Here is a 10,040-nt window from a genome sequence, read left to right as displayed (position 1 = left end):
TTAATGATATTTGTCGTGTTTCAAAAATTCGTATATTACAAAGTACTGATCAGGAATTTTTCCAAAAAAAATTATGATTCTTACTTTCAAGATTATTTTTGAATGACATAACATTTGACATAGATATGGGAGATAATTTTGGTAAACACAAAATCACTATTTATAATCACTACCAAACAAATTTATAATAGGTTTTTGAGAAATCGGCTGCCATGGCAATAATGGTACCCAACAAACAATTTATTTAAAAAAATCTCTGATCTCATAAATCAGTGATTTTTCAAAAATCTCATCCGATGCACCAGCATCAATCCCAAACATCTCTGTAATATTGGAAGCCACAGCATGAAAGCCCTCCCAAACGGGCACCAAGTGGGTTATCCGAGTTGCTTTTGAAAAACCAGTTTGGGTTATAAAAGAGCCGTTCCGGTTCAATTTGGTTGGGCACATCTCACTTTTTCTTTCTGTGCTTGCTTTCTCTTTTCTTTTTATTCTCGGTTTCTGGGTTCTGTGTCTCATCGAGATTTGAGATTAGTTTGATATGGGTTGCTCCCAAGGTAGTTGCATTGACTCCGTAGACCCGCTCACGGACCCTCTCAAGGTCCATGATGATGCAAAGTTCGAGGCGGCTAAGTTTTCATTAATTACAAATGATGGATTTGATGATATTGATCTGGAAACAGTGACTGTTTACAGAAGAAACATGATTTGGGAGCTTGGTTTGGGCTGTGTTCTTCCTCTGAGGCGGAGACGTGGGCGAAGAAATGATGAGAGACATGGAGAGAAGAACAATGAAGACGGTGGTGAGCACAACAAAGCCTGGCTACTCGCCGGGAGTGGTGGGGTTGGCCCTGAATTCACTAGTGCGGAGCCGCAATCAGTCCACTCTTCTTTCAGGTTCAGCTTTGGCTCGCAGATGGAGCTTGACGCAATGAGCTTGAATTCTACTGTTTCTGCTGCTACTGTTCTTATGTTGAATTTGGATACCGGGTTAGCAGAATCTGGTTCGCGAGACTTGAAATGGAGAAGAATAGAGTCTCTAGAGAGGAGCATCTCTCCGGTGGCCGAGACATTAGTCAGATTCAGTTATGGTGAAATCCGGTCCGCTACAAGGGATTTCTGTAAAGGTATGGCGGGTACTCTTTTATTCTCAACCATTATTGTTTTGCGTTCAGGCTTATAATGGGTTTTTGTTTGTGTCGGTAGGCAGAGTACTGGGTAGAGGAGCTCTGAGCTGTGTCTTTAGAGGTAGGGTTGGTTTTCGAAGAACTGCGGTTGCAATAAAGCGGTTAGACAAGGAAGATAAGGAGTCTGCGAAGGCATTCTGCAGAGAATTGATGATTTCGAGCTCCCTCCATAATAGGAATGTTGTTCCCCTTGTGGGTTTCTGTATTGATGCAGAAGAGGGTCTTTTCTTGGTGTACAGATATGTTTCTGGAGGAAGCTTAGAGCATTATTTGCATGGTATATTTCTGGGTCCTTGTGTGGGTAATTCGCTTTGGTTGTGATCAATTTGATTGATTTTTCAAGTACCCATTTGCAGAGAAGAAGAGAGGAGTAAAGGGTCCCTCACTTCAATGGTCTGCAAGATTTAAAGTTGCGACCGGAGTTGCAGAAGCCATTGCTTATCTACATAATGGAACTGAAAGATGTGTTGTTCACCGAGACATTAAACCTTCTAACATCCTACTTTCTTCCAAGAAAACGCCCAAGGTGAGAAAACAACCTTTTCTGGATTCCTTTCTGGGCTGGTTGGCTTTGTTCAACAGATTTGCACCCAAATATCTACTGAATTAATTTTTTTTTTATGTGCATTTCTCTAATCTAACAGTGTCAACGGTTTTTTCAGCTATGTGATTTTGGGTTAGCTACATGGACTCCTGCACCTTCAGTCCCTTTCCTCTGTAAAACTGTCAAAGGAACATTTGGGTAAGTTAACAGAAAAACACATTACCAAAAAATAAAAAACAAAACCAGCAAAACTAATTAAGAAGGGAAAACTATGCTTTTACCCATTTTTCTTCTTTTTTTTTTTTCCATTTAGATATTTGATACCTTCTTTCTTTCTCAAATTGAAATGTAATATACAGTTATTTGGCACCTGAGTATTTCCAACACGGGAAAGTCTCGGATAAAACTGATGTATATGCTTTTGGAGTGGTCCTGCTTGAGCTGATTACGGGCCGGAAGCCAATTGAGGCCAAAAGACCACCAGGAGATGAGAACCTTGTCTTGTGGGTAAGTCGTTTTTCATTCTTATCTATTTAGTTACCTTACCTCTAGTATTGTCAAAATACTTCTAGCATCCAGATAACTGAGATCTGTATTTGGTCATGACTCACACTGATCCGATGACAACCCATTTTGCAATGAATATATATCCTAGTGGCATATATGGTGCGACTGCTACTTCATTTCTTAGATGGTTATAGACATTGAGTCAGTTTGATTCTTGAAACTGATACCTCCAAGATAATGAATATTACAATGAAGAATTTGATGTCGAGAGAACAGACTTTGTTAGACAGGCTTGGCGGTTATAGTATGCAACATGGGTGAAAGGAATTGAAAGTTGGTGTGCATTTGTATTGTCTATTACAATGTCTATGGAATTCGCTCATTAAATGACTGAATTGTTGATACCTTGGATATATCCTAGTTTTGACTGTTAGTGGAAGCAGAAATGTATACACATCTTGAATTCTAGTTACTTGAAGGAGAGGAAAGTAAAGCCTTTAATTATTCTTTGCAGGCAAAGCCACTTTTAGAAGAAGGAAGAGGAGCATTGCTTAAATTGCTTGATCCGCGTCTAAAACTAACTCCACATAATTCTACTAAAGTTACCAGGATGGTTCAAGCTGCTGCTGCCTGTATCAACAGTGAAGAATCCAGGAGACCAAGCATTGATCAGGCAATTGCAATATTGCGAGGGGATGAGAATTATTGCTCAAACAGGAACACTCCCACATTTGCTGGGAATGGTTGTATTCTTGATTGTTATACTCACTTGCAACAGACGAAGAGTGATATGCAGAGTCACTTAGCTCTGGCAATGCTAGGGGTTTCAGACCTTGAGGATGACGATCACTTCTATTGCCGTTGAAGACGTATGACAGTTTGGTTTTTCCATTTTTTGCTTCCTCCATTTTTTCTTATCATGTTGCTTGCCTCACAAAGAGAAAACTAGTGAGAGTAGATAGGAGAGAAACGAATGAAAAAACCTGTACATAGTGAAGAAAAGTCCAATGAGGGATTGTGTGTGTATATATATGTTCCATTCACCCATCCCTAATCTCAAGGGAATGTAGTAAGTTTCTGTTTTAGCCTTTCAGAGCTTATTTCTTAAGAGTGCTATTCCTAAATTCTGTAAACTTTATTTGTCTTAAATGGTTTTCTTTTTCTCCACTAGTGAGTGGCAGAGAACCACTAGGAAATCGAGTACTGTTTCAGTGCCCATTAGAGGAGATGCTTTATGAAGACAGTAGCTATACTCCACATTGGGTTTAAAGATCCATAATAATTAGGATACAATTTTTTGTCTCAAACCCATATCAAATAGAACCATATATTCACATTAACGGTATAGTGCCTAAATCCAGACCTGGGAATTAGCCACCAACCATTGGCTACATGAATGACCAATCTGCTGAAATAGATGAGATTGATAGAACATTTAAGGTCAGATTGCTTCTATAAACCAGATAATGCAAAAGAATGGCATTTGACATAACCACCAATGAGTTTTCATTCAGTCCCTGCAATGTAGAAAAGATGATATAGCTTGTTTACTTGTAGGCTGATCCTTGTTAGATATAAAACAGAAATTTCTGGTGATAGGACCACTGCCTTCAATGTAGGTGGTCTACTTCTAGCCTACTCATAAAGTTAGGATACCTACGCGTCTGATGTTGCTATTATATTACTGTGCAGAAACTGAGGGGGATTTTAATTGATTGTAATTGTAGAAATCATGTGAATCACTACTTGGGATGTGGCATCAGTTCATTCCCATGGTTAAACAATTCTAGTTGAAGGAACTTGGGCTGTTTGGCTGTCAATTGGTAGCTCAGCTGGTCAGTTGAAATGGTCCTCTCTCTCTCTCTCTCTCTCTCTCTCTCTCTCTCTCTCATGGATAATCAATCCCCTTTGAAGGTCCTGTCTGTATTGAAAGTTTAAATATTCAAATATAGGAATTTATGGGCCATATGTAAGGTAGGTAGGAGGGATCTATTCATGAAGATGGACCCAGAGGCCAGAACAACCATATATAGATTCTCTTATATCACAATCGTACTGTTGCTGAATTGAAAAATTAAAGCAAATGGTATTTTGAATCATTGGAGCTCTTTCTAAAAGTTTTTATTTTCTTATTTGTTAATATGTTATGAGGTTAAATTTGCTGTTTGCAAATTACATCAAACAGGCTTGTAAGCCCTCTTTAGCAAGACTTTTACAAATGGGTTGAAGCCTGTAACATCTGAGGTAGAAGGGTCATTACCCAATGGTGGTCCTGGTTATTTAGGCCTCGTTTGGCAGTGTTCAGCAGCGAAGAGCCTTGTGAATATATAATATAGCTGTGGTATCATCAATTTTGGTTTCTGGATTTTTTTAATCAAAGTTGCTTGTGTTATATGCTTTTTGGATAGGTCCTACCTTAAAAAGTCAAAAGCCGTTTGAGAGGGCTGAAACTTTGGTTGAGATGCTTTCGATCTGAGCTATTTCAAAGAACCACTAAAAGAAGCTTCTAACACAGAATTTTGACTGAAGGATAATAAATTTGGGCTATCTGGGTTTGCACCAACCAAACACTGCTTATGAGTTTTCAGGAGGGTCAAACACTGCTTGTGGGCTATATGCATTTTATGGCTATATTGGTCATACAACTTGTGACACAGCCATCAAGTTCAGCTAATCCAATCTCCGAAAGTCCTCCCAAACGGGACGAACTGGCAGATGATCTAACCTTACAGATTTTTTTTAGTTGTACGGGTTCATATGGTTCTCCATATTGTTCTTTGTCCATATGGCAAAATTCAACCAGGCTTTGCCATTGAGGTAGAAAGAGCAGCATTGCACTTGACCGAACAAAGGTTGGATTCAAGGCACCAGTGGCAAAAGTATCTCTATGCCACTTTTTAAGAGCATTAGTAAATGCAGAAGACTATTTTACTCCGTAGAATCATTCGATAAGACCAAGTTCATGGTATAATTGTAATGTTATCAAACAAGAAATTAATGAGGAAAAAGCAAAGAATAAAGTAGAAGTGTCCCTCAAGAATGTGTGGTGTGAGAGTCCAAGGCGTGTTCACTTAAAGTTGAAATAGGATTTATTATTATTATTATTATTATTATTATTATTATTATTATTATTATTATTATTATTATTATTATTATTCAGATCGATGCAAATATGGGAAAAATGCGGTTTATTGGCCAAACATTACTAGACAAAGTGGATAATTATGTAATATATCCCTTTGTTAAAATGCGAATTCAAATCCTATATTGGATTTGTGATGTTTTGATCCTATATTGAAAATTAGTGTGTATCTATTACTAAAGTATATTATTGAAGTAAACAAGGAAACTACATACCCCAGATAGCGGTGGCAATTGGACGGGTTGGATTGGGTTTGGTTTGGGTTGAGCTTCAGTCCGATCTATTTAATCCACCAATCCATTGATGACCCAGTTATATAAAATTAAATGGGTTGGGTTTAATCTAAACCCGTTTTAACCCAATCTAACCCGCCCAAACCCATTAATCTTATATTTATGGACTTAAAATTAAACTAATTCTATCTTAATAAATAAGTTTGTCATAGTTTGATGGTAATTGTTGTTACTATTTACACAAGTGGTGAATGTTTAAATCACATTATATGCATGTTATTTTTACACAAGCGGCGAAGCCATTTGACTATGTTCAGATTTTGGGTTTGACCGAACCACTTAGGTTCAAATTGGTCAAACCAACTTGAACTATCTAATTGGATTATCTTCGAGCTAATCACATCAAGGGTGGTTGAACCGTTTAGACATGGATTAGTTTGGTCAGACCAGACCATATCAGGTTTGTGCATGGGTTTCGAACCGAATCGTTTGACCCAAAAGCGGGTCAACGTATGTAAATTAGGTCGGTCTAGATTCGGGTCGGGGTGCGTTGATATTGGTCTGTTAGATAGTCCAAAGTGGGCAACGCATCTGGACATTGAACTATCACACGCAAAACCACTTTCGGGTCCGGGTCAACCCGTATCGACATGTACTGGGTTGGGTCAGACTGTGTGAATACTGGTTGGATCGGACGACCCTAACTGGGTAGAGAAAACGGTACCGAACCATCCCAATCGGGGGTTATTTCAGATTCGGGTCAACCCTGATCGATATATGTTGAATCGGGTCAAAGTACGCTGAATTGGCTTGAACTCGGGTCAATTTGATTTGGATTTATGTTGGGTGAAGTGTGTTGATTCAAGACAAAACTAAATTTAGTCAATAATTAATAAAAAATTAATGCATTAATCATAAATTATTTAATTCAAATGAAAAAAGTTGAAAAAAAAACTAAGAAATTAATACTTATGTTTAAAATGATTAACCCAATGGTTATCCACAATCCAACCCAACCCAACCCATTTAAATGGACGGGTTGGGTGAAAAATTGGCACCCCTACCCCCAGATAACGGGGTATATATACTTTAGAGTAGGACTGTCTATGAACTTCGAAAGTCCAAAATTCAATCTTGTATCTGATGTAGCTACTTCAGATTTGAATGTTAAAACATGCATTCATTTAATAATTGATTAATAATCGAATTGGGTGTGGGTGTTTGAAACCATCCAATTAGGATCCATATATATATATATATATGGAAAGTGCACGAGGTTACCACCAATGCGGCGTCTAGGTAGGGACATATGTACACAACCTACACTGCATAATTATTTCCATTAATATATAATTATGCATATATTGAAATTAATAAAATTAAAATTTTATATTTATAAAAAATTATTATATATTTATAAATTAATAATTAATAATTTTTTTAATTAAAAGACAGTAAAACGAATTTGGATTAAATCCAAATCCGATCGAAGTCCATTATTCCAATCCAAATGCAACCCAATTACAGGCATACTGCGGACTCTAGAGGTCTCCAATGAAAATGTATAGACCCTAATTAAAATGTTATTTGTTTGCCTTTTCAAAATATTGTCTGTTATAGAATGTTATCAGGGATTATGTAACCTCCATACATCCCAGCCAATCAGACGGTGGCAATATATATATATATATATATATATATATATATATATATATATGAATCAGCAATGAGGTGTCAAGACCATTGTAACATAGTAGATAAGTAACTTTTATTTTATTTTATAAATCTATGTAAGCTGGTGCACTATACATGCACTTTAGACAATAATTTTCAAGTATAGAAGTAGAATATATACCATAAGCTTATTTATTATTAATTATTCATTAATTAATTTTTTATTTTCAATTTGAGGGATTCTTAGCATATTTTATTTAATAAGTGATCATGAGGAAAAGACATAGAATAAACAATTATAACTAATCATATTTAAAATTCAGGCGTGTTAAAGATGACCGAGTTAACATATACTCTTGGCTAATTAAAGTAGGTGACAAGTTTGGTGCCCTAGACACATTGTTTTGGTTTTTCTTTTTAATAAATAGTGGGCTCTTACTACAATTTTCTTTCATGATTTTATCTTGATGAAACCAAATATAGTATATTATAATTATTAAAATAATTAAAGAATTAGGATTGTTGAAGATGATGATGAGGTTGGAATTCTCTTAGCTCATGAGCTGATGGGGCATCCATATCAACCATCTGAAGGGAAGACCCAAGATAGATAAGGTGGTTTCCCTAGAGCTATCATGGTGGGAGTGGGGGATAGGGTTCTAAATAATGTCAGGAGCCATGGAAGAACTATCAGGAAGTGGAATAATACTTGGATGAAGACTTTGACTTTGCTACTTTGCTTTATCTCTTTATGGGGAATACCTCACTGATTAGGGCAGGTGGCCTGATTCATTCAGAACCCTGAAGGGTATAGTGTCCCAGATCCTTTAGAAGAAAAGAATGTAAGCGGCAATATGAAGTATACTAGGCATCAGAGAGGCCCAATGTCCCTAGGCATCTCTTCTTTTACACTCATTATCATGTGAAGTTTTAGATTTTCTCAAACATTTAACGGTTTTTTTTTTCTTTTTAATTTGCACTACAAATAGACTACGTGGTCTGCATTGGTGCTCCTATGATTCAAAGCAAATTAAACTGTATTCAAAATCATGGAGCAGCAACAAAACTGCCCTTTATTTTAGTTTTTATTTATTTATTTAGAAGTATCTAACCCGAACAATGGTTTTTTAGGCCAAAAATTTATTTTTATTACTTTTATTTTTACTTTAAAATGTCACAAGCTGATCTGTTCAGACGGGACAGTGGAGAGGTTTCAATTCTGACCTAGAAACCAATGGCTATAACAGTTTCAATTCTGAGTCGGTTTCTAAAACATTCATCAGTGAAGAGCATCAACCCTTTGTTTAGAATATTGATTGAAGAAAATTTTAAAACAATATTATTTTGTTACAGCTACTATTCGCTTTTCGCAAAACATTCATTTTCCACAACTATTTTAAGTGCAACCAAACACTATAATTTTTAATATTTCAAGGTTGTTTGATAGCAGCTGAAGTGGCTTAACTGAATGACTTATTGATTTATCTGAGAATAAATAATAAGGTGATTACTTGACAGCTCACTCCAGTCTCAAGCTGTTATCAAATGGAATCTTAATAATCGATTAGAGGATTTTTCACTGCATCTATGAATGGGCCTTGAGCCAGCCCACTTATGAAATTTAACAAATCTGAGCACATGCCAGCCCAAGTTTCACCCCTCTGCCCCAAGCTGGCTTACGTATTAAATACATAGTGTTATCTCTATAAAGTGTGGCGCGTTTGAATCTACTGGGCCCTACTGCGGTATGATTGAAATCATATGGTTTAAATCACACCACATTTGAGATGTTTGTCTAAATCCATGAGATTTTGGTATGAATGAATACATAATGGGTGCAGCATGCTTCAAAATCTAGCAATCCACAGAATATCCACAATACTGAATGACAAGGACGGTGTTTGGTTCCTTTGCTGTTTATCTAAAAAATAGTATCAGCTCAGTGCCACATAGGCATTTCTCCCAATAGAGCTTGAACATTCTTTTGGGAGAACATTCTTTTTAATATTTCTCCAACACTAAACTGTTTTTTCACTATTCAGTTTATGTAGCTTCTAATGGAATCTAACTATCAAAAAACTTATTTCCAACCATTTTTTTCTTATTTTCCAAGATGATATTGTACTAAACGTTTATTAAATAAATGACAACGAAACTAAACATGCCATGTCAGATGGCCTCTCCTTACTCCATTACCCTCAATGGGAGCAATTCTAGAGGGGGGTTCAAAATTGCTTTTAGAAGCCCATGGAATTGCCACCTCTGCATGATTTATCGCCCTTTTTCCTCTCCTTTTTATTAAGAAACCAACTATCCCCCACTTTCTCATAAATGATCTCTAACTATCTCTAATTTCTATTTATCTCTAAATTATCATTAATTCTTATTTATCCTCTCCCCCACTTTCATTTATATCTATCTAAGGAAAGTTTTAACAATTATTTAAATATTATAATGAAATTATGTAAGAACTTTAAAATATTTATAAAAATACAAAAAAAAATATTATAATAAATTTAGTAATATTCATATTATTAATAATTTTATATTTTTATGAAATTAAAAATGAAATTATGTTATAACAATATAAATTATAATTTTATGTATTATTTAATTTAATAAATAAATAATATTATAAAAATATAAATAAAAAAATATTTAAATTTTATTCAAATAATAAAAATTAAACTTAGAAAATAAAATGTTATTTAAATATTTCAATAACTAACTATTTTAAATAACAAAATATTAAA

General features: G+C 35.5%; 1 protein-coding gene across 1 annotated transcript; it reads left to right on the top strand.

The window, feature by feature from the left end:
- Positions 1-443: 443 nt before the first annotated feature.
- Positions 444-3,331, top strand: LOC148855096 (putative serine/threonine-protein kinase PBL7). The gene is made up of 6 exons (XM_088941119.1): positions 444-1,127; positions 1,207-1,464; positions 1,544-1,713; positions 1,850-1,929; positions 2,091-2,238; positions 2,753-3,331. Exons 1-6 carry the CDS (start codon positions 542-544, stop codon positions 3,101-3,103), a joined length of 1,593 nt encoding a protein of 530 aa, XP_088797245.1. The 5' UTR covers positions 444-541; the 3' UTR covers positions 3,104-3,331.
- Positions 3,332-10,040: the final 6,709 nt, after the last annotated feature.

Source organism: Nelumbo lutea, chromosome 4 (assembly GCF_056320005.1).
Source record: "Nelumbo lutea isolate HS-2025 chromosome 4, American lotus-T2T, whole genome shotgun sequence".
Taxonomy (NCBI): Eukaryota; Viridiplantae; Streptophyta; class Magnoliopsida; order Proteales; family Nelumbonaceae; genus Nelumbo; species Nelumbo lutea.
This window is presented reverse-complemented; position numbering and strand designations above follow the sequence as displayed.